The following is a 25,925-nucleotide window of genomic DNA, read 5'->3' as shown; positions in this document are numbered from 1 at the left end:
ATGTCGCTGACCAATAACAACAAGAGCCTTGAACTGGAGCATTTCGACGAGCGGGATCGCGTGCGGCGCGGCCGCTCCACGCGCTCCAAGCGGGACGAGTCGTCGTCGGGCCCCGGCTCGCGCGGGAGCAGCCTGGTGCCGAGCCCCGCGCACAGCGCCAACTGCAGCTACTACCGCACGCGCACGCTGCAGGCGCTCACGTCGGAGCGGCGCGCCAAGAAGGTGCGCTTCTACCGCAACGGCGACCGCTACTTCAAGGGCCTGCTGTTCGCCGTGAGCAACGACCGCCTGCGCTCCTACGACGCCCTGCTGGTGGAGCTGACGCGCTCGCTGGCCGACAACCTGCACCTGCCGCAAGGCGTGCGGACCATCTACTCCCTGGACGGCGTGCGCAAGATCGCCGGCTTGGATGAGCTGCTGGAAGGTAATGTATAGTTACACACACACACGGTGGCTCAGGGGTAGAGTGGCCGGATGGTAACCGCAAGGTTGCCAGTTCGAACCTGGGCTCCCCCAGAGTTAGTGTCGAAGTGTCCTTGAGCAAGATTCTGAACCCCTAATTGCTCCCGATGTGTACAGTAGGTTGGTGCCTTGCATGGTTTCCTCCGCCATCGGTGTGTGAATGATGGGTGAATGTAATGCACAATCTATGTAAAGCGCCTTGGCTATAAATGCTCCATTTACACACACACACCACACACCACACACACACACTCACGATTACAAAGTTGAAGATTAATTGTCACACAAACACTTTTATTTAACCGTTTTTTTGTGTTGAGCATTGGAACGTTACGGTTTGTATTTCTGTTTTGCCTTTTAAGGCTTTGTAATCACAAATTGCACAGGGCAGATATGAAAAATAACTATAGAATTCCACCAGTAGTAGACTGTAGTTGTACTGGTGAGCTCCCAGTAACCAACAGTATCAGACTGTAGTTGTACTGGTCAGCTCCCAGTGACCAACATTAGTAGACTGTGGTTGTACTGGTCAGCTCCCAGTACAACAGTATAAGGCTGTGGTTGTACTGGTCAGCTCCCAGTACAACAGTATAAGACTGTGATTGTACTGGTCAGCTCCCAGTGACCAACAGTAGTAGACTGTGGTTGTACTGGTCAGCTCCCAGTGACCAACAGTAGTAGACTGTGGTTGTACTGGTCAGCTCCCAGAGCAACAGTAGAAGACTGTGGTTGTACTGGTCAGCTCCCAGAGCAACAGTAGAAGACTGTGGTTGTACTGGTCAGATCCCAGTGACCAACAGTAGAAGACTGTGGTTGTACTGGTCAGCTCCTAGAGAAACAGTAGTAGACTGTGGTTAACTGGTCAGCTCCCAAAGCAACAGTAGTAGACTGTGGTTAACTGGTCAGCTTCTAGAGAAACAGTAGTAGACTGTGGTTGTACTGGTCAGCTCTCAAAGCAACAGTAGAAGACTGTGGTTGTACTGGTCAGCTCTCAAAGCAACAGTAGAAGACTGTGGTTGTACTGGTCAGCTCTCAAAGCAACAGTAGTAGACTGTGGTTGTACTGGTCAGCTCCCAGAGCAACAGTAGAAGACTGTGGTTGTACTGGTCAGATCCCAGTGACCAACAGTAGAAGACTGTGGTTGTACTGATCAGCTCCCAGTGACCAACAGTAGTAGACTGTCGTTGTACTGGTCAGCTCCCAGAGCAACAGTAGAAGACTGTGGTTGTACTGGTCAGATCCCAGTGACCAACAGTAGAAGACTGTGGTTAACTGGTCAGCTTCTAGAGAAACAGTAGTAGACTGTGGTTAACTGGTCAGCTCCCAGTACAACAATACAAAACTCATGTGTTTGTACAACAGTAGGACACTAGTACACTACTGCCAGTGTACTGGCCTGGCTACTAGAAGATTGATTGTACAGTGGTTGAGATGAGATGAGATGAGATGAGATGTACTTTGAGATATACTTTATTAATCCCTGAGGGGAAATTGAAGCGTTACAACAGCATAATGTGACACATAAAAAGCTAAAACTACTGGACAAACAGAAGAACACAAAACAGACACAAATGGACAGAACCACACAAGACCACCAAGGACCATATGCCATTTGGGGGGAGGCAGTTCTTATGCATTCGCATTGTATAGTCTGATAGCAGGTGGCATGAAAGAGAGTCTGTATCGTTCCGTGTGCATCCTCGGGGGGAGTGTGAGCCTACGGCTGAAAGTGCTCACCCTATCCTGCAGCACACCATAGAAGGGGTGGGAGGGATTTGCCAGCATGGAGTTCAGTTTGTCTCCGATCAGTTTGTCCCCGATCCCCGATCAGTTTGTCCCCATTAGATCCCCGTGTCCACCAGTAGCAGAATGGTTGTAGGCCTACTGGTTACATGATGTGTGCAAGAGAAGGCCTTCTCTTGTCCACAGACATTATAGCCAGAGACACAGTATCAGCGTCAGTGACATCACAGGTGCACATTAGCATGTGATTGGCTGTAATGCTTGCTAGTTGCCTTGCTAATGCATGTGTTACTGGTGGGAAGCTGTAGAGACCTGCTGAGAGAGAGAGAGAGAGAGAGAGAGCAGCATCTTTAGAGTTACTGGAACTCACTAATTACTCTCTCACTCTCTCTCTCTCTCTCTCTCTCTCTCTCTCTCTCTCATATTAATTTGGGGTGAGTCTATAGCAGTGGTCAAAATGCCTTCTTCAGGGTATGTACTTTGCCATATGACACACTCTGTCATGGATTACTAGCCAAAACAGCAGATCTACAATCAATCAATCTCATGGCCTGGCCTGACCCCCCACCCCACCCCCCTGCTTGCTAATGCTTATTTTAGTGCTAGGAAGTAGTAAACCAAGACTCAGCCTTCAGCTAGGAGAAAGGCGTGTGTGTGTGTGTGTGTGTGTGTGTGTGTGTGTGTGTGTGTGTGTGTGTGTGTGTGTGTGTGTGTGTGTGTGTGTGTGTGTGTGTGTGTGTGAGAGTGAATTAATGAGAGACATGATATTTCTTGGTGTACAGAAGGGATCAGGCACAGAAAGACACAAACGTCCATGAGAAACACGTCCACACTACCTATGTAGTCTACAAGTGTTGCATGGTCCTAAATACCGCATTAAATCAGGGTGCCCAGCGATTTTCAGCTTCAGGGCCTATTTCAAGGTGGCACGGCGCCATCTTGGAAGTAGCTAGAAGTAGCTAGATGTAGCCAAAACACCCCAGAGGGGATCGACAACAACGGGAGCTATGATTACTTCTAACGCGACAAGCGACGGGACCGCGATGGGCCGTCAAAAACATAATCTTTGGTTAGAATTGGAGGCATTGATTTAGATCAAGAGTTATTCACGTTTTAAGATTTTCGATCTCATCCACTAAAATAGAGGGGGACCACTTTGGATGACGTCCCAAACGGAAATGACATCGAATGTTGCTCAATAGACGCTCCCAGCATGTAGACTGGTGTGCTCGGTTATGATATCAATAAAGACGGAACTTTTGATTCATTTCCGTCCTGGGCGTCGATCGGGATTATTTTATAGGACGGAGACCTCCGTTTTTGCCGCTCAGGGTGTTAATTATAATGTAATAATGCTATAAATCTACAAAGTAAGTAACTAAAGTTTTCAAATAATAATTCAGTAAAAGTACAATAATTGCCTCTGATATGAGATGTAGTGGAGAGTGGAAGTAAAAGTATTGTAATTGAAAGGTACAGCTACCTCAAAATTATACTTCATTAAGTAGAACAGGCAGGCCAGGTAGGCAGGCAACCCCCAGTAACTGCAGTAGAGAAAGAGAGAGACGGAGAGAGAGAGAGAGAGAGAGAGAGAGAGAGAGAGAGAGAGAGAAAGAGAAAGAGAAAGAGAAAGAGAAAGAGAGAGATGATTAAAATGATGGAAAGAGATAGAAAGTGTGTGCACATGCTCATGAGAGACATGGGACTAGCCTAGCTGGCACCGTGGCACGTGTGTGATAAATGGAGGATGAGAGGAGAGGTGAATGGTGTGCGTGTGGCACACACACACACACACATGCACATGTGTGCGTGCGTGCACGTGCTGCAGACAGATAACTGTGTGTTGAGGTGTTCCCGTCCTTATAAGGTAAAACAGGAAGTCGGCCGTACAGTAGCGCTACTGTACGTGTGATTGGCTTGTTGTGTCTTAAAGGTGCACGTCTTAATTAGTGCGATAATACCAGGAAGCCATCACATCATGGCAGTTATGTTCATGATTAATGCAACAAAACACAACATTTAACAAATTCATGTTTGGATAAATGTCTCTGTGTATGAATTAGCTGATTAATTAATTCACTTATTAATTGACTTTGAACTCAGAGTGTATAAATAGACCCTTAGGACACACATTAAGTACAATTTAGCCCTCTACCTAACCTGACTCCTGTCTCTCTTGCCTTAACATCTGCACTATTTTTTCTCTCTTTTTTAACTGCACTGCCAGTGCCAGCCCTTCCCGCCCCCTGTTCCCCTCTTGCCAGCATGTTTTGTTATAACTAACCTATTCAAGACAGGTTGCGTTTAGCATTTTCGGTTTTCTTTTTATCCTCTGATGTTTTTGTCCCCCTGAGGGAGCTCAATCTATTCTACACTATAAAATCCTCAGTGTTAACACTTCCCCCCCCCCCCCATTCACGAGTTACACGAGTGAATTCATTGTAGAACAGCTTCCCTCCCAATAACAAGTTACACAAGTTACATTTTCATTGTCTAATTAATATGTTTTTTACTACGTTTAACAAGACGTTTTTTACAAAAATGTTTAGATTTTCATTATCGTGAGAACGATGGCTTCCATTTTCGCATTGCAACTTTTCAGGACTAGAAAGCCTGCAGTTTTTATTAGCTTGTATTCCCCATCGATGATGTCACTGGAAGACGGTTTCTGAACTGCCCACAGCCCTCCTATGAGACACAGGCCGAGTAGGAAAAAATTGCGCCATTTTTTCATGATTATTAGTGAGGACCTATTATATGAAGATAGGTTGAAAAGTGGTGAAGTGGTCCTTTAAGGGTTTTAAGGGTCTCCATCGGACAGAGTGGGATAGGTGACGCGTTTTGATGGCGTCATCGGAAAAACATCCGTCGCATGGCATGCAAAGGGTTCTGGTAAATTGAGGCCCAATGCATTCCAATGGCGGCGGTGGCGCGCAGCGGGCGCGTTCCTCCTTGGCTCTGTTGTTGTGATCGCCACTTTGGATTGTTTTTCAACACTATGACAAGCGATTACACCGTTTTAAAGCAGATTTTCATGAAAAGGAACGATGATGTCTGCGCGGTCGTTCTTCAAATGTTAGTGAAATCCAGGCAGTGAACGTGGCATTGCGATGTAATTAATTCTGCAGTCAAAATTTTAATATAACTCTTTATAAATCGTATTCATTTGGTTCCCGTATGGGTCCAATTGGTTCCATTTCTTACACTCTCAAAGTTACACAGCCGTAAGCGGTCCATTTGGTTCATATCAATCATTTGGCTATATAGGGGTGCCCTTGGAACAACTTCAAGGGGGATTCCCAGACCGTTGAGAACCGGTGACTTGCATCATGTACTGTGTTGATGTTTGACAACTCCAGTAAAACCAAACACAGATAAAACGTAATTTCACGATCAATTATTCAAATGACTGAAACGTTTCCTCTGCATTTGAGATGTGAATATTTCATGTGTTTGCCATTGGACCGGGCAGGGTGGTCGTTAAGGGGCCTCGGCCAATCCGAGGGCTCCGTACGGGACGGTGCACAGAGGCAGACGTTGCTTGCCAGAGTGGTTTGTTCCACCAGTAAAACTAGTTCCACCTGTCACCTCCATGCCACCCCCATGCTGCCAGAGTGGTTTGGTCCAGCAGTAAAACTAGTTCCACCTGTCACCTCCATGCCACCCCCATGTCACCTCTCTGTAGTGTCTGACTGCTGACATTATCAGGTCAAACATGCATGCCGCTAGTTAAACTCAAACGCATGCAGGCGGAGGAGCTTCAGAGAGGAGGGGGGGGGGCTACCCACACACACACACACACACACAGTCTTTTAAAGACGCAAAAAGACGTTATTTCTATTTGCATTTGCAGAGCAGTGAAGATGTCATCACTCACACATTCAAATAACCAACCAAAGTGCATGTGCATGTGCATGTGCGTGCGTGTGTGCGTGCGGGTGTGTAGGTAGCCCCCCCTCCTCTCTGTAGCTCCAGACTCAGTCACATAGTGTTAGCATCCAGAATTGGGGGTGAAGGGTAAATATAGGTCATTTTCACCAGTTTTCCATAGGACACATGTAGTAAAAACAGGGTGGTTAAATGATATTTCACTACAAACTGTTTAAATCTGTTTTATTTTTTATTTTATTTTTATTATTATTTTTGACAAGCTATGCAGGAATGTCATTGTCTCCTCCTCTTCCTCCTCCTCCTCCAGGTGAGAGCTACGTGTGTGCGTCCAACGAGCCCTACCGCAAGGTGGACTACAACAGCGCCAGCGCCCCCAGCTGGAGGCCAGGGGTCACAGTCACCGGGACCAACAACACCTCCAACACTGGGACCAGTACGGCCGCCACGGCGGGCGCGGCCACGCCTCCCATCGCCTCCGTGGGCACCGGTGGAAAAGGTGCTCACATTTTTGAGGGGCCCTCCTATATGCCTGGCGTTGTGTGTTTGTGTGTAACACTACCCCATAGCGATGATGTGATTGGCTGAATTCAACATTTACTCGAGTACAAAGTACAATTATTGGCTAAGTACTCATTCTGCAGAATGTCCCACTTAGGCCTCACTCAGACCTTTACTGCATTGCTGTATGCTTGTTGGATGAATGTTGTGTAGTGTCATGGCCGCCCCAATGCATTTCCAATGGGAGTCACATGGTTTGACACAACATTTGTGTTGTATGAGGGGGAGGGGCGCAGTCGAAACACAGCCGAAAGCCATACAACAGCTTGTAGTCCAAAATGTGGACTACAAACCATGTGACTTCCATTGGAAATGCATTGGGGCGGCCATGACACTACACAACATTCATCCAACAAGCATACAGCAATGCAGTAAAGGTCTGAGTGAGGCCTTAAAGTTTTCAAATGGATATTAACTTTTGAACATAGATGATCGACTATTTTCAAATGGCCGAAATGTATATAAGAGCGAACGACGTGGTTAATGCTTGTTTTGTTATAATAAACAAAATCTACAAAGCAACTAATGACTAAAGTTTTCAAATAATTGTAGTGGAGTAAAAGTACAACATTTGGATCCGAGATGTAGTGGAGAAGTAAAAGTATTGGAAATTGTAAATACTCGAGTAAAGGAACAAACACCTCAAAATCGTACTCAAGTACCAGCAGGACGGGAACACCTTTTGGTATTTTAAGTATTATGTTATTACTTTAGCTATTTAAAATCGTGAAAATGTGGCACAAATCTTTGCATATTATATTCTTTCAGAGCGAAAGTTTTTAACTCAAATCTTTGCTTCTGGAACAACATATTTTCAGATGGGGGTCCGCAGCCAAATACAGATAACTCTGGGGGTCCTTTACATGAAAAAGGTTGAGCACCACTGACATAGAAACATGGGTTTTTTCAGGATTGAGAAGCCATTTTTTTTTTTAGAATCGGCCTCAGGTCTAAATGGGTTAAAGGGGCATTCCACTCATTTTCAACATTTTACCATGTCATTAACATACCTTAGAGCTGTTGTGTGGAAATAATAAAAAAGTCCCCCCATGCTGTGTTTCCTAGTATGAAAAGTATGAAAAAAATCATTAACATGGTGAAACACATCTTGATGACATCATCAAGATGTGTTTCACCATGTTAATGATTTTTTTCAGACCTCCAGTTCTAGGAAACACAGAATGGGGGGACTTTTTTATTATTTCCACACAACAGCTCTAAGGTATATTAATGACATGGTGAAATGTTGAAAATGAGTGGAATGCCCCTTTAAGTAAATGTACTTAACTTTTTTCTACTTTCCACCACTGTGTCCGTGCAGGCTCCAGGGAGCGCGGCGAGGCCAAGGACTTCATCAAGCCCAAGCTGGTGACGGTGATCCGCAGCGGTGTCAAGCCTCGCAAGGCCGTCAGGTAGGGACAGGCCGCTAATCACTATTATCCTTTATCCAGATAAAAAATACGCTCACCATATTATGATCGTATCCAGGAGATTTAAAAAAATACAAGCTCACAACGCGTTGTGAGCTTGTAGATCGACATTTGTTTGCGAACATTCCCCCTCTCCAGAATAGGGGGGGGGGGGGGGGGGGGGGCAGGTTCAAGTGGTTAGCAAAAGTGTCATTGTAATATTTTGAATCATATTTTGAATATAGCGGTATAATATTGTCAATCGCAATTATTTTTGGCCACAATAATCACGACACGCAATCCTTTCTATCGCCCCGTCAGGATCCTCCTGAACAGGAAGACGGCCCACTCCTTCAGCCAGGTGCTGGCCGACATCACACAGGCCATCAAGCTGGACAGCGGGACCGTCCGACGCCTGTACACGCTGGACGGAAAACAGGTCTCACACTGGATTATACACAATAGTAGCTACAGTAGGCCTATACATACAGCATCATGTAAAACAGGTCTCACACTGGATTATACACACTAGTAGCTACAGTAGGCCTATACATACAGCATCATGTAAAACAGGTCTCACACTGGATTATACACACTAGTAGCTACAGTAGGCCTATACATACAGCATCATGTAAAACAGGTCTCACACTGGATTATACACACTAGTAGCTACAGTAGGCCTATACATACAGCATCATGTAAAACAGGTCTCACACTGGATTATACACAGTACACACTATACAGCATCATTTAAAACAGGTCTCACACTGGATTATACACACTAGTAGCTACAGTAGGCCTATACATACAGCATCATTTAAAACAGGTCTCACACTGGATTATACACACTAGTATAATCAAATTGATTGATTGATTGGAATTTGTATTGGAGATTGTGGAATAGTTGTCTGGCTATGTGAGACTACATATTCTGAATAAACGTTTTGGGTTTTTTTTTTAAGTTAAAAAGTCTAGCGGTGCGATCTGCTGTGAGCTGTGGATATGCTATTTTCAGTACTTCTACTACGTTTGTCAGGTGAAACCTGAATAATGAAAGCTCATGAAGAGGACCTAGTCATACCGATGGTCTAGCCTGATTGGCTGCCACACAGTAAGCCAATGGGAGTGTAGTATGATTGCCTACCTCAGGGTTCCCCAATACATTTTCCTCGAGGGCCATATTTTGACTAGGGTACCAGGCTGGGGGCCGAGTCCGCACGCGTGAGGTCGAGGTCTTGCCCTGAAAATTCATTTTCAGGGCAGGACCCCATTTGAAAAGGATGCCCAGTTTGACATGCATAGGCTACTGACCCCCATTTAATGCCATTTATATCTGGGACCCCCCCCCAAAAAAATAAAAAAAAATAAAAAGGGTTTTTTTTTTTTTTTTGAAATTCTTCCGCGGGCCGCAAGGGGGCGCTCCGCGGGCCGCCTATTGGGGAACCCTGGGTATAAGCTATGCCACAACCACACGGGCTGATTTCCGCACCGCAGCGAGCAAGCTGTACAACCGCAGCCTCGAAGCGACAACAGCTGCTAATGTTATGAGCTGGACAGCAGGAAAGCCACAACAAAACACAGTCATTGAACCACGCACAGAACGTCGGAAACGAACACGGCCGCAAGGTTGCGCCAGAGAAACATACATACTAAAATCATAATAATAATATGGGGAGACAACAAAGACAAAAAGGGGGACAACGGAGACAGCGCCTGCTTCACCTAACACATTATTACCATGTAATCATTCCTTGTTTTTTTTGAGTGGTGCAACCAATATAGACAGCTACATATGTGTATCCCTGGCTGGCTGGATCCCTGGCTGTGTCCCTGGCTGGCGGGGTCCCTGGCTGTGTCCGAGCACGAAAATAGCGTTTGGTTGGTTTTCACAACCAAGTGTCACTGTTGCGCAGCCTAACACATATTGATGATTTGGGGTGTTACAGACAGGTACAGTACAGTGACAGTACAGTACAGTACAGTAGAGCGGCCCCCTGGGGACCCCCACACGGTAACTCTGTAATTTCTCAACCATTTTGGAACGCGGAGCTGCTTGCCGGAACCGGGTCGCCCCCCTGGGTGTGTTCCTGTGGGTCTGGAACTTCCGGGGACCCCCACACGGAGTTGCACCACTCACTTCACACGGGTGTGATTTTTTGTTTGTTTTTAAATGTATGCATGGAAATGTATACATGTTTGATTTAATGTACTTGCGGCCAGCAGTGGGTATAGATAGCGGGACATGGGTTGCTTCCCAAGGTCGGTTAGCAAGGACAACGAGGAATTCCAGGTGGTATAATCACATGCCCATAGACTTATTTAGACCTCTCTGATCTCGTCCAGGGCAAATAAACCCTGGCCGTGTGAGATCGATTGATTCCAACTGAAAATATGTTGCTTATCGTTTAGTAACATGAAATTAAATCTATACTTTTAAAACACGTGTGTGTGTGTGTGTGTGTGTGTGTGTGTGTGTGTGTGTGCGTGTGTGCGTGCGTGCGTGCGTGCGTGCGTGCGTGCGTGCGTGCGTGCGCAGGAATGTTGATATTCTACAATGACAGGCATGCAGACAGAATGGCCTTATTGTCTGTCTGTTTGTAGTGATGTTGACTACAGGGTTGAATCTAAAAACTCTGCCACGAACCACTCCACATACCTCCTCCTCTACGTGTGTGTGTGTGTGTGTGTGTGTGTGTGTGTGTGTGTGTATGCCCGCGCGCATGCATGTGTGCGCGTGTGTGTGTGTCTGGGCGTGTGTCCTCCCTGTCCTTTCAGTTTCTCACTTCAAGCAATGGGGCACCAGATCCCCCCCCCACCCCCCCCCCCCCCCCCACACACACCACACACACACCCACACACAGCACTCTCGTTCCCATAGCAACCACTCCTGTTAACCCACAATCCCTCCCCATTCCTAGCCTCCTTCGTCTCTCACACACACACACACACACACACACACACACACACACACACACACACACACACACACACACACACACACACACACACACACACACACACACACACACACACACACACACACACACACACACACACACACACGCTGTGCAGTTCCGGAGGCGTTGAGACGTTGAGAAATGAGTGAATAGAGGGGGAATGGAGAGATTACAAGAGGAGAGGAGGAGAGGAGTGGAGGAGAGGAGAGGAGGAGTGGGGGGTAAAAGGGAGGAGAGGAGAGAAGGGGAGGTGTAGGTCATTGGTATGCTGCAGTGGTCCTCCTGCAGTGAAGGAGAAAGTGAAACATTGAAATATATAATTACTGTAGAGGAGGAGAGGAGAGGAGAGGAGGTACTGGAGGAGACTGGAGAGGAGGTAGAGACATACTGACTGAGTTTAGAGTAGAAACAGCATGTCTGTCTGTCTGTCTGTCTGTCTGTCTGTCTGTCTGTCTGTCTGTATTTATGTGACCCCATTCCATGTCTGTCATTCCGTTCCTGTCTGATTTAAAATGATTTGACAAACACAGAGAGACAGAGAGAGAGAGAGAGATCCATGGAGAGGGGGATTTAGAGAGATCTGTGTTAGGTCATTGGGTTGTCTGCACAGCACTACACGCACGCACACACACACGTAAAATTCTCCATTCATTGTCAATGGGAATGTAATGTTTGTGTAGGACATAATATCATCGTCTTATCAGTCGACGTCACACTGATAAGCACCCGCATGCACACGCATGCTGACAGCACAAGAACCCCACCTCTCATGAGATGCAATGGAAAAGTTCTAACTGCACTCATGTGTAAAACATGCACCATCAAACTTTCAGATACTGTTTTTCTCCCAGTGTGGGGAAAGAATCTCTCGCCCTTGAAATATATAATCCTTGGTTTCTGTTGTGTGTGAACAATAATAGCAATTCAAAGCAGTTGTCCTCAAAACCACACCTGCAATCGCTCTCATAACAACGCAGGGATCGCTCATGATCACGGCAGCAGAGCCTGTTTGTGCATGGCTGCACGCGCACCTGCAGCCCATCAAAAGTATAATTTATGCTCCGTCCCGCAATGGATTGGTGTCGCACACACAGACCTCTAAGCTCACAACAGTCGCACCTGCGACGCGAAGTGAGCTTGTATTTGTATATCAGCTGTTCTGAAGTATAAATGTCTCCTAGGGTGCACCTCACTAGCCAACACACAAGGAGGTTGAATGGACTGAAACCAGCGCTCCCCAAAACAACAGGTTTGGAGATCTGTTGGGAAAATTGATTACATGAAACAAATCACCCGTGCGCCCAGTCCCAATGTTTGTAAACAAATAATTCCTACCGTTCAGAAACGCAATTAAATCGTTAATCACAATGATTCTATCGACAATTAATCAGCAAGTAAAATGCCATAATGGTGACAGCCTCTCTGGAGTAGTGTGTGTTTTTCTATGAGCAGGCAGCAGTACAGTATAGTCTGTCTGTGTTGTTTGGGCTGCATTGTTGAGCACTGGGAGAGAGGGCTTTCTCTCTCTCTCTCGGTCTGGTTGAGTGCAGAGAAGTTGATTAAACAAAAACAGAGAGAGAGAGAGAAAGAGAAAGAGCTATCTTGCGCCACACCCCTTACCCCTAAACTTATTCGCCATTTTTTACTATTTTAATGCATTTTAAAAGAGTTCAAATAGCTGATCTACAAGCTCACAACGTGTCAATGCAGATTGGCTAGTTGAACTATTTTAAATAGGACCCAGAGAGTGTATCGTACAGTTCGCACTTCGCAGTGCGATCCGAACCAAAAGCTTCATACCAAATGGTTCAATACGAATAAGTGTATTGTCTTTCTGTCTGTTACACTGTCTGTCATCAACGTTCTATGCTACAGACTCTTCTTTCTGTTCCCTGTCTCTCTAGTTGTTTGTTTTAATCCCTCTTTCCCTCGTTTCCTTCATTCATGGATTATTGTTTTGTTCAACTCCCCCCCCCCCCCCCCCCCCCTCTCCCTCTCTCTCTCTCATTATTTCTCTCTCAGTAAATCTGGGCCAGTTTGATGAATGACTTGCATTTTGTCCTCAAGACATTCATTTCTGTGTGCATGCGTGCATGCGTGCACGTGTGTGTGCGTACGTGCATCTGCGGTGTTGTCGGCCGAAAACTGGACCACGACTAACACACAAAAAGAACACATGTATGCTATTATAATTTTATGATCAATAATTAAACCTCCTCGGGTGACAGTGATTCTTTAAATCAATAATAAATGTGTGTTAACGTGTGCGCACGTGTGTGTGTGTGTGTGTGTGTGTGTGTGTGTGTGTGTGTGTGTGTGTTATTCTACCACTGTAGATAACCTGCCTGCAGGATTTCTTCGGTGATGACGATGTGTTCATGGCGTGTGGACCCGAGAAGTTCCGCTACGCTCAGGACGACTTCCTCCTCACGCACAGCAGCAAGACGCCCGCCTTCGTTAACGGTATCGGACAGGCAGTGGTTCTCAAACTTTTTCATGTCAAGGAACCCCCAAATTGATACTTATCAGCCCGCGGACCCCCATGTGAAAAGATATGCCAGGGACCCCTGATAAGAGAAGATTTTTTTACGGCTCTAGCGGTGATCTTCAACGATTTTAGGACCCTCCAGTTCAAGATTTACAAGCTTGCAGTGCAGCACGAATAATGACCCGCTGTGGGCTTGGAGATCTTGTCGATTGTTGAATAGCCAATGCTAAAATCTAAATTGTCACCGATTTCTTCCTGATTTTAAGGGGTAATGGCACTTAATATGGTAAATGGTGCATTTATATAGCGCTTTTATCCAAAGCGCTTTACATGGATTGAGTGCATTACATTCACCCATCATTCACATACACATTCACACACCGATGGCGGAGGGGACCATGCAAGGCACCAACCTGCACATCGGGAGCAATTAGGGGTTCAGAGTCTTGCACAAGGACACTTCAACAAGCCCGGGATCGAACTGGGAACCTCATGGTTCCCATCCAGCTGCTCTGCCGGCCACTCTACCCCTGAGCCACTGCGGCCCCACTTCTAAGCACGGCTTAAAGAATCTTTCTCTTCTCTTTCTCTCTCTCTCCAGAGGTGAAGTCCAAGGTGTCTCGCCCGTCAGCTCTCCAAAAGATTACAACTCCCAGGATTCCTAGCTCCAAGACTCCGCCCAAAACGCCACCCAGAACCAAGTCACCTGGACCAGGTATATGAGCCGCAGTCAGAGTCCAGCATCTGAAGCGGTAGTAGCTAACCAAGACAAACAACGCTAACGAAAAATTGTTTATATAATGTAAACATTCATGGAAGAAGTATATTTGATATGAGATCTTAGTCCTTCGTCTCGGTTGGATTCATGTTTTCATGTTCATAAGCAGGAAGTGAAACATTCTTTGTATGAGCAAGGTAGATGGAATGGAGATAAGGTCACCAACGTCATTTTCGCTATCATGCAATTCCTGACGGCAGATTCGTCGCATTATGGGAGCCAAACTACACCCGGAAGTTCGGTGGAATGCATTGGAGTCTGTGAGAGCCCAGTGACCAGCTCATGAACAAACACTAGAGATCTTTTGTAAAGTAATCGCTTCTGGAAAATAACAGACGACATATAACACATTATTGTCTGCTGTGTTGCTTTTCGATGTGTACACTTTGTAATTTTATAGAGGTATCTAAAGAGCAAAAAGTACATTTCTGAACGTGCCAAGTACTGCGAGTTTCCTGTCTGGAAGCCAAATCTCGCGATACCTTCGAAACAGAAACAATACCTGCTGCTGTTTAGATCCTCAAATTAAATTATGTACTGTGCACTCTGCACAGTGCAAGTGATTAGAAAATAACTTTGATATGTCTTCTTTTATATTCCTGAACCGATTATATGACATAGGTCTCAGTTCATACATAATGTTTGTTATGAGCTGGTGAAGCTGGTTCCATTCACTGCTTTGTATTCATGTAACTGCCGGTGCGAGATTTGGCTCCCATGAAAGTGTCATGGTGCAGCACAGTCATGTGACCATGACCTTTCCTTCTCTAAGCTTCCTTGTGTATGAGCAGGAAGTGAAAGTTAATTGAAGAAAACTAATATGCTAGCATGGCTCCTCCTCTCCCTGCATTTCAGCCAATGAGGGATCCCAGGCGACACAGAGATCATCACGCTCAAGCCCCTCCCCCACCAGTCCTGGAAGCCGACGCAGCCTCAAGGTGAGACAGATGCTTTCACAAGATGAGAAAGGCAGGTTAACACTCTGTGCGGCCAAGACGGGATTGTGTTTTTGACGGCCCATCGCAGTCGCGTTAGAAGTAATCATACATACGTATGATTGTGTGCCGATCCTTGGCACACAATCATACGTACGTAGCAGCGGCCCGAGAACACAATACAAATATAACATTAACACTAGTGGCAGTACAGCAGCCCGACCTTCAGAACACAATAGAAGACATAGGTCTATATTAACATTTATAGCAGCCAGCAGCAGTTAGCACATCACCAGAATACAATCTGCTATTACCTTCCACATTCACGACGTGAACCTTCTCCTCCTCCTCCTCCTCCTCCTCAACAACTCGATAACGTTCTCATGTTAGTTTGTTAGTTATTTTCTGAGCCATGCAAATAAACAACAACCCGCACTGACCGGAGACGGAGAGATTCATGCGTCCCGCGTGTAAAGCTAAACCAGAAACAGGACAGTCATTGCGTCAGCACGGATGTAGCCTCGGAAACCCGACGTTTTATTTCCAGCACGGAGGTGGGGGGGAAATAGTTTGGGGATAAAGTTTGCGCGCTTCTATCTGTTACTTCTCTGACACAGCGCAATTCAACTGCAGTCAAACGTTCTGAATGCAATGCAAACTAATAGGCGAGTGCACTCCGGTGCGGTATGCAAAGGGGAAGAATGACTTCTGTCCGTGACAATAATCAATCCTACAGTTTAAATTCTGTACACATGCAAGAGCAAAACATATGACATTCGACTTTCGACTTCTCCTAATTTGAATCGACTTGTGTTAACGATTTTTTTTTTTTATAAATGCCCTAGTATGGCACAGTTGGATACAATAGCTATTCACGAGATTATCTCGTTCTGGCACAGATTCGGTTAAGTTGCACCCATGAAAAGTTTGCCAAAATTCTGTGTTAATTTTAAAAGACTAAGATTTTTCTATTTAGTCGACCAAGACTAGACTAAGACAATTTCAGATGACTAAAATAGGACTAAATCTAAGTGGTGTGTTATTCAACAAAAGACTTAAGACTAGATCAGAATTTGCTGTCAAAATGATCACTTATTTGCTCAATGCCAACAAATAATATATTATATAATCTATAGAAACACTGTCTGTGAAGCAGTGGAACATTGTGAAATGCTCACTCCGAAACAGTGGTAAACAGCGAGGAACGACATTTCTTTCATTAGATTAGACAACAGACTGGCACTCTGCTCCTAATTAACACATCACTCTATCTCTGTGTTCATCTCTCTCTCTCTCTCCTTCTCTCCTTCTCTCTCCCTCTCCCTCCCTCTGACTCTAGCAGGCATTTTGTTTTCAAAACAAAATAAAAATATCACGTAGTGGTGCTACTATACTTTTATTTTATTGTTATAGTTACTGTGTGTGTGTGTGTGTGTGTGTGTGTGTGTGTGTGTGTGTGTGTGTGTGTGTGTGTGTGTGTGTGTGTGTGTGTGTGTGTGTGTGTGTGTGCGCGTGTGCTCACGTGCGTGTGCGCGTGCGTGTGTGACCTGAATGCGACCCCAATCAGCATCATCAGCTGCAGGGGTCAATGGGCCGTGCTCACACATACATACAGACAGACACACACACTCAGTCACTTAATGGAGAGGCAAATGAGCCAGAAAATCTGCTCTTGGAGTGGGACTCATATAAGAACTGTGTTTGAACAATAAACAAATCATCCCGGCTATTTAACTCATATGGATATGATGAATCAACTGACTGTGAGAAAACGGTAATGTTACTGCTGCTGAATTAGTCAGTCACTCATATTTGATACAGTCTGTTTCTAGCGAAAATTTAACTAATTCAGCAGCAGTAACAATAGCATTTTCTCACAGTCAGTTGATTCTTCATATCCATAGGAGTGAAACAGCCCGGGATGATTTGCTTATTTTTCAAACACAGTTCTTATATGAGGCGATCTAAAATCCCCCTATGGGGATTACAATGCAAATAAAGTACATGAACCCGTGGACTTAGCGCCCTCTAGCGATATTGACATCAGTCTTCGGTGCTCTATTTGCTGCAACTGAGCGTTATGTCAGTAAATTAACTGAGATTATAGACATTAATAATAGACTTGTCTGTCTGTCTGTCTCTCCAGATCTCAGCTCATCATGGCTCCTCTGATTTGAATGGATCTCTAAATCAGACTGAAGACACCATCCCTGAAGGTGTGCATGCACGCACGCACGCACGGACGCACGCACGCACGCACGCACGCACGCACGCACGCACGCACGCACGCACGCACGCACGTGCCTTGGACATCTGCTTCAGTCACGCTATTTCTTCTGCCAGAGGTGTATGTAATTGTGTGTGTGTGTGTGTGTGTGTGTGTGTGTGTGTGTGTGTGTGTGTCCAGTAAACGGTAACAGGTGTGTGTCGTCCTCAACCATCAATGACAAGTACAAGGTCGGCAAGGTCATCGGAGATGGAAACTTTGCTGTGGTCAAGGAGTGCGTAGAGAGGTATTTACCGCGTGCACGCGCGCGCGCACACACACACGCACGCACGCACGCACGCACGCACGCACGCACGCACGCACGCACGCACGCCCGCACGCACGCACGCACGCACGCACGCACGCACACACACACGCACGCACTTTAACAATTTATTTATGTCCACACAAAGGAAATTGCATAAATAGTTTAGGTGCAGCAAAGTTACATGCACAAAACCAAGGGTCCTCAGTCACGATACAACAAGCATGTCATGTCATGTCACCCAGAATTCCATGGGCACAAAGAGTAGTGTTGGCATCCTAAGTTCGAAACCCCATCCAACAACCAGTCCGCGGGCATGTCCCAGGCTGGACGAAGAAACAAAGTTCCCAGTCCACTCCTGCCTTTCCGCCCGGTTTCATATCGCTCTCCGTAGCGTATCCCATGGGCCCAAAATCCACCCACTGTTGTTCTGACAGCAGACGGACACAGCACTAGAAGTGGTCTGATGACTCTCTTCCCGGTAGCTGCTCACGGGAGGGGCCACCAGGCAGCGTCGGCTGTCGGTATACTCCTTCTTGTATGCAGGCTTGCGATCGTGTTGAAGCACAGTGTCCACAGAGGTTGCAAATGCATCTTCAATCTGCACCAGCTACATTAACAGTGGTAGTTACAACAGAGCAGGTTAAGGTCATGCCACACACACGCACACACACACACATTCACCTCAAGGTTTCATGTGTGTTCAATGTTTTGATTGACAGATCGACAGGTCAGGAGTACGCTCTGAAGATCATAGACAAAGCTCGCTGCTGTGGAAAGGTACACAACTACTACTATCTATCTATATCTATATATCTATACTACTACGATATTACTGTAACACACTACTATCTATATATTTCTACTACTACGATATTACTATAACACAGAGCATTTGGAAGACCAGGGACAGTTCCCCACAGTTATGGCTTGGAGTTGGGGTGAGGGTTGGAGTGAGTTAGCGTTGCCGATTCAGGAATTTGCAAAAAGTGAAAAGTGGTTTTCACCCTTTGCATATCAAGGTCCATTATTCATTCGGCATATTACTATTTATTGGCACCATTTGATGACATTTTGCCTCACAGACCCAAAACTTTGTCCACAATTCCATGCTGTATTGATGTGATACCGATAAACAGGCGTTGATCAAAAGAACAATTCCTGACGTCACTCGCTCATCCCCTGGTTCATGGAAGTTTTTATCTATGGAGAATAACATGGGGTCATCTTAAAATTGTCTCATATAAGAATTGTGGTTCAAAAGTAAACAAATTGTCTCTGCGATATTGTCGGGGATGTGTCTCTGTATCGTTTATAACAGTCAGTCACTCATATTTGATACAGTCTGTTTCTAGTGAAAATGTAACTAATTCAGCAGCAGTAACATTAGCGTTTTCTCTCAGTCAGTTGATTCTTCATATCCATGAGTGAAACCGCCTGGATGATTTGTTTATTTTTCAAACACAGTTCTTATATGAGGCGATCTAAAATCCCCCTATGGAGATTACAATGCAAATAAAAAGTACATGAACCAGTGGACTTAGTACCCTCTGACGATGTTGACGTCAGACGTCGGTGCTCTATTGTTACTTCTTGTAAATTATGTACTGTACAGTATTAGCTGCTACTGCTACTAATACTGCTATCTCTACTACTAACAACAATATGATTACCACATATATCACTGTTGGTGTACACACACTGTCCTCTAAGCCTGTTGCACAGTTTTAAGCCTTCAATACATTGTACTCTCTGTGTGTGTGTGTGTGTGTGTGTGTGTGTGTGTGTGTGTGTGTGTGTGTGTGTGTGTGTGTGTGTGTGTGTGTGTGCGTGTGCATGTGCACGAGTGTGTGTGTATGTGTGTGTGTGTGTGTGTCTGTGTGTGCGTGTGCATGTGCACGCGTGTGTGTGTATGTGTGTGTGTGTCTGTGTGTGTGTGTGTGTGTGCGTGCCTGTGCGTCTGACAGGAGCATCTAATAGAGAACGAGGTAGCAGTGTTGCGTCGGGTCAGACATCCCAGCATCATTCAGCTCATCGAGGTGGACGACACGCCCACTCAGCTGTTCCTGGTCATGGAGCTGGTCAAGGTATCTTCATGTCTGGTTAAAAACTCATCGACTGCCACTATTTATTACTGAATTGTTCCGCCAGTGCCACTGCCTTTTCAGCCTAGAGGTACTTTCAGACGAGCATCGATTATTAACGCAGACGTCGTCGCCTGGATCAACGACAGGTCTGCTCATGAGGCGCGCGACAACGCAAGTGTAAAAAAAAGCACACGCGTGACAATTTCACGGGACCGCGCTCACGTAAATTAAATAAATACACTTGCCTTGTCGCCCCTCGACTTCTCCGCACGTACAGAAAAACAACACAGATCTCATTGAAAATGAATTACTAGGCGCGTTAATCGCTGCTCGTCTGAAAAGACATTTACTCTTATTTTGAAGACAGAATGTGTTTGCATTCATTTGGATATAAACATTTGCGTGATTTTCAAAATCTCTCTCTCTCTCTCTCTTTCTGTCTCTCTCTCTCTCTCTCCCCCCCCCCCCCCCCCCCCCCCCCTCCAGGGTGGAGATTTGTTCGACGCCATCACGTCGTCCACTAAGTACACGGAGCGAGATGCCAGTGCCATGGTGTACAACCTGGCGGGGGCCGTCAAGTACCTGCACCGCATGAAGATAGTACACAGAGACATCAAGCCAGAGAATCTACTGGTACACACTACTAGTACTACTAATACTACTGCATGAACATAGTACAGATGGACATCAAGCCATTGAATCTTTGCGGCATTATTGCTTTCCCGACCAAACTCGCCCCCCACTCTTCATTTGCGAGCTTGTTTGGGGATCAAAGAGGAGGAAATGGTGATAAAGCAGGTGTGTAGAGGGAAGAACATAGAAGAGCATTAATTACCGTTGGATCATCATGTTGGAGCCTCTCGACGGGGATGTAGAGTTAAATAATCAATGAGGTTACTCTGCCTTGCCTCCTGGCCATTACACACTGCCTTAAAGGACCACTTCACCACTTTTCAACATCTCTTCATATAATTGGTCCTCACTAATGTTCATGATAAAACACCACCATTTTTTCCTACTCAGTCTGTGTCTCATAGGAGGGCTTTGGGCAGTTCGGACACCCGTCCACCAGTGACATCATCATTAGGCAGATTTTCTTTTAAACAAGATTTGTTTTAAAATATATTTAGATTTGTATTATCGTGAGAACGATGGCTTCAACTTTTGCATTGCAACTTTTCAGGAAAAGAAAGCCTGCCGTTTCTATTAGCTTGGATTCACCATCGATGATGTCACTGGTTGACAGGTTTCTGAACTGCCCACAGCCTTTCTATGAGACACAGACTGAGTAGGAAAAAATGGTGGTATTTTATCATGAACATTAGTGAGGACCAATTATAGGAAGAGAAGTTGAAAAGTGGTGAAGTGGTCCTTTAACTCTTTTTTTGCTGCTACCCGTTAGCATAAATGTAGTTAAGCTGTGCCACCGCCTGCATCCACTTTAAGAGAATCGGTTTCCTCCCCGCTGCAGCCCCATGACGGAGGTGTTGCATAGCAACCGGATGATAACGTCCCATAGCTGGGGGGTACGAATATATATTCGTACCTCGCAGAGAAATAATTAATGAGAGTGGTGGAAAGTAACTAAGTACATTTTTCGTTTACAGCCTCCAATTAAAATAGCCGATCTACAAGCTCACAACGCGCCGCGCTGACATGTTGTGAGCTTGTAGTGTAGTGTAAAATAAGTCATTACGACGGCATCAAGGCCTGCCAATATACATTTTAGTTGACTAAATCAACTGTAGATTTAGTCGACTAAAATCGTATGATATTTAGTCGACTAAAACTAGACTAAACACTAACTAACAACTAACACTAAAACATTCCAGGTGACTAAAATGTGACTAAAACTAAATGAAAACTATTCAAGAGACTATGACTAAAACTAAGAGCAAAATTAGCTGTCAAAATCAACACTGCATCCAACCAAGCCGTGTAATTAATGAATTGTGTTAACAGGTGTGCGAGTATCCAGACGGTACCAAGTCGTTGAAGCTGGGAGACTTCGGTCTGGCCACCGTGGTTGAAGGTCCTCTCTACACCGTCTGTGGAACACCTACTTATGTAGCACCTGAGATCATAGCTGAGACTGGGTGAGTTTCTCTGTGTGTGTGTGAGTGTGCGTGTGCGTGTGCGCGTGCGTGCGTGCGTGCGTGCGTGGAGAGGGAGAGAGAGACTGAGGAAAGGGAAGAGAAATTCATAGAAAGGCAGAATGATCCAGGGTAAGAAATAACATCACAATATAGAGAGAAAATACTGATAGAGTGAATAATAGACACACAAGTTGTAGAGAGACAGAGACTACTTACAGTAACCACTAACCATGTATAACACCCATCAATAGGAGATAGAAAGCTAACAGTTTATGTGCGGATGCACAATGCCCTCTACTGACAACATTGGTGTACTGCTGCTTTTGTATTTACTTTGTCTATTATGAATATTATCATCTTTTATATTACTATTACTAATGCTGCTCAGCTGCAATGCTGTCTGGGGTCAAATCGAATCAAATAGAACCCTTTACTCGTATGCACCTGTAGTACAGGTCCTGTACACATCATATTTAACAACATCTTGATCCTTGTTAACCCATTTAGGAGTAAGACTGAGGCCAGATTCTAAATCATGACAGTTTTCAGAAAATCTTGTTTCTATGTCAGTGGTTCTCAAATTATTTCATGTCAAGGACCCCAGACATTATATGTAATTGGCCACCGACCCACATCTGAAAATATGTTGTTCCAGGGACCCCCCGAGAAGCAAAGATTTGAGTTAAAAACTTTCGCTCTGAAAGAATATATATTCAAAGATTTGTGCCACATTTTCACGATTTTTCAAAAATAGCTCCAAGCTCGTAGCGATATGAGCTTGTAGATCTGCTATTTTTCAATAGCTAAAGTATAACATAGCGTAAAACACGAAAAGATCAATGGCAGAGGTTTGGACTTTGTAGTTACCCAAGTAGAATAATTGGGAAACAGAACAAGTACATGGTACATAGATTCAGTATGTGAAACATACAGCATCAGTAAACATAATGGAGTGGTGTGTGTGTGTGTGTGTGTGTGTGTGTGTGTGTGTGTATACAGATACGGTTTGAAGGTAGACATCTGGGCTGCAGGAATCATCACCTACATCCTGCTGTGTGGGTTCCCTCCATTCAGAAGGTCAGACATCACTCACACACACACACACACACACACACACACACACACACACACACACACACACACACACACACACACACACACACACACACACACACACACACACACACACACACACACACACACACACACACACACACACACACACACACACACACAAAATGTTTTAAATCATTCTAGGAGGCTGTCTAAATAAAGCTTCTAGAATGACCCAGAAGACGTTTGCCTAAATAAATAACACACATCCTCTGACGTCCTCACTCCTCAGTGAGAACAATATCCAGGACGAGCTGTTTGATCAGATCCTCAGAGGCAAGTTGGAGTTTCCCTCTCCAGACTGGGACACAGTCAGCCTGCCAGCCAAGGTAGAGCTTTTAACCACTTTTATTTTTAAACTTTAGCTGTTGACAAATAGCAGCTATTATTTTTTTTAATCTTGAAAATGTGTTGCAAAGCTTTGTATGTTCTTTCACAGCAAACGTTTTTGACTCGTATCTTTGCTTCTGGGGGGTCCCCTGAAACAACATATTTTCAGATGGGGGTCGGCGGCCAATTACATATAATTTTGGGGCTCCTTGACATGAAATACAGTAGTTTGAGAACCACCGATATAGAAACATAAGTTTTTTGCAGAAAACTGTCATGATTTAGTAGAAGCTGGCCTCAGGTCTTGGTAAATGGTGCATTTATATAGCACCTTTATCCAAGGCGCTTTACATTGCATTCACCCATTCACACACACACTCACACACCGATGCCGGAGGAAACCATGCAAGGCACCAACCTGCACATCGGGAGCAATTAGGGGTTCAGACTTCAGAGTCTTGCTCAAGGACACTTCGACACCAAGTCTGGGGGAGCCCGGGATCAAACTGGGAACCTTGCGGTTTCCATCCGGTCACTCTACCGCCGTATAAGACCAGTAGCACTGAAGAAAAGAAAAGAGTGGAGATATGAGCTTTACAGCCAACAGCCAATACATGAGGCATTAGGAGAGATGAGCTTTACAGCCAACAGCCCAGACATGAAGCATTAGGAGCGGCAGTGGCTCAGGGGTAGAGTGGTCAGAACGGCTCGATGGGAGAACCGTGAGGTTCCCAGTTCGATCCCGGGCTCCTCCCAGAGTTGAATGGGTGAATGCAATGCACAATCTATGAAAAGCGCTTTGGATAACAGTGCTATATAAATGCAACATTTACCAAATGATGGACGATTGAGTATTGAGCCCTAAACATCCACGTTTTGATCAATCGCCGCAATCCGTGGCTCAATTCCGAGAAAAACGCCTCTAAAGATCGTGGCGCCCATAGCATTGAGTGGGCGGCCATCTTGAGGAGGGCAAAATGCACCGATCCGAGCGTTGCCTAGGGACGGAGAACGCTGCTTTACGGTAGTGCTGTAAGTGTAGTGTCTGAATCAATGAAAAACTACAAATTACGTCAATTACGTCAACGGTAAAAATCGGCATTGTGATTTATTACGGCAAGGGCTAAGCATTATGTCACACTAGTAGAACAACTTCTACTAGCAGGAAATACTTGGATTGGACTGTAAACCTGACCGTTGATGACCCACCAATGGCCTTGGATTGGACTGTAAACCTGACCGTTGATGACCCACCAATGGCCACCATTACAGCTGACCTCTGACCTGTTCCTCAGATGCTGATTGGCCAGATGCTGCAGGTGAACGTAGACGCTCGTTTCACCGCTGAGGAGGTCCTGTCACATGAATGGGTGACGGTGAGGACACGCACGCGCACACACACTCTTCTCTATCTCCTTGATAAAATACAAAGATAATCTGTGCGTGAACATACTGTTACATACTGCACACTCTCATCACTGTGTGTTATCACTGTATATAAACGTTAACATTATGCATGCGTAATTGCGTATTGGTCCAGGACGAGAGCCCAGCAGAGAGCAACACTGTGACCAGTACGGATGACGAGCAGCCGACCGAACATCAGTCTCCCTCCGGACTGGTCACAGACGAGGAACTGGAACGCCACTCTCCAGCACTGGTCACAGACGAGGAAGCTGAACGCCAGCTACGCCATTCTCCAGTACTGGTCACAGATGAGGAAGCTGAACGCCAGCTACGCCACTCTCCAGCACTGGTCACTGGCCACTCTCCAGTACTGGTTACAGATCAAGGTTAGAACAGTTTGGGTCATTATAGTTTAGTTTTTAGTTTAGTGACATTTGTTTTTCTAATTCAGTTAGCTAGTTTTTATTTGTTTATTTAGTATTTTTGCTTAGTTTTTTTGTTTCGTTTTTTTATTAGTTTTTGTTGGGTTATTTGTTAGGTGCAGAATTCAAAAAGGTAAGTAGGCCTATTGTTTAAAAAAAACTCAACAAAAGATACCATTTGAAAATATACATACTGTTGGTAACGAGAAAAATAAATAAAACGAATGGCATTTTATCTGTAATTTTCAGTTCGTTTTAGTTTCAGTTTATTTACTTTTATTATTATTATTATTATTATTATTATTGTCATTATTATTATTAGTTTTTATTTAGTTCAGTTAACTTTTTCCTCACCCTTTTTGGAGGGGTTATTTCGTTAGCTTTTGTTAACTATAATCTCCTTGTTACAGATGATGACCAGCATCGTGAACGCCACTCTCCAGCACTGGTTTCAGAGAAGGAAGGTACTGGACTGGACCAGTCTCCAGGAGGACTGGTCAGTGAAGGCCAACAGACACCTGACTACCAGTCTCCAGGAGGACTGGTCAGTGAAGGCCAACAGACACCTGACTACCAGTCTCCAGGAGGACTGGTCAGTGAAGGCCAACAGACACCTGACTACCAGTCTCCAGGAGGACTGGTCAGTGAAGGCCAACAGACACCTGACTACCAGTCTCCAGTGCTGCAGACCAAACCACTGCCCTCACCACTGGTTTAG

At 45.2% G+C, this 25,925-nt stretch overlaps 1 protein-coding gene across 1 annotated transcript; it reads left to right on the top strand.

The window, feature by feature from the left end:
* LOC306914299 (serine/threonine-protein kinase DCLK2-like) lies at nucleotides 1–25,925 on the top strand (the record flags this gene model as incomplete). Its single annotated transcript, XM_079491296.1, has 18 exons — nucleotides 1–424; nucleotides 6,404–6,592; nucleotides 7,952–8,066; nucleotides 8,385–8,502; nucleotides 13,357–13,483; nucleotides 14,110–14,223; nucleotides 15,142–15,224; nucleotides 17,368–17,437; nucleotides 17,629–17,734; nucleotides 18,475–18,532; nucleotides 19,720–19,839; nucleotides 20,326–20,472; nucleotides 21,802–21,935; nucleotides 22,935–23,012; nucleotides 23,281–23,377; nucleotides 24,674–24,754; nucleotides 24,919–25,171; nucleotides 25,618–25,925. 18 exons carry the CDS (start codon nucleotides 1–3, stop codon nucleotides 25,923–25,925), a joined length of 2,622 nt encoding a protein of 873 aa, XP_079347422.1.

Source organism: Electrona antarctica, assembly GCF_951216825.1.
Source record: "Electrona antarctica genome assembly, chromosome: 21".
In the NCBI taxonomy this organism is placed as follows: Eukaryota; Metazoa; Chordata; class Actinopteri; order Myctophiformes; family Myctophidae; genus Electrona; species Electrona antarctica.
This window is presented reverse-complemented; position numbering and strand designations above follow the sequence as displayed.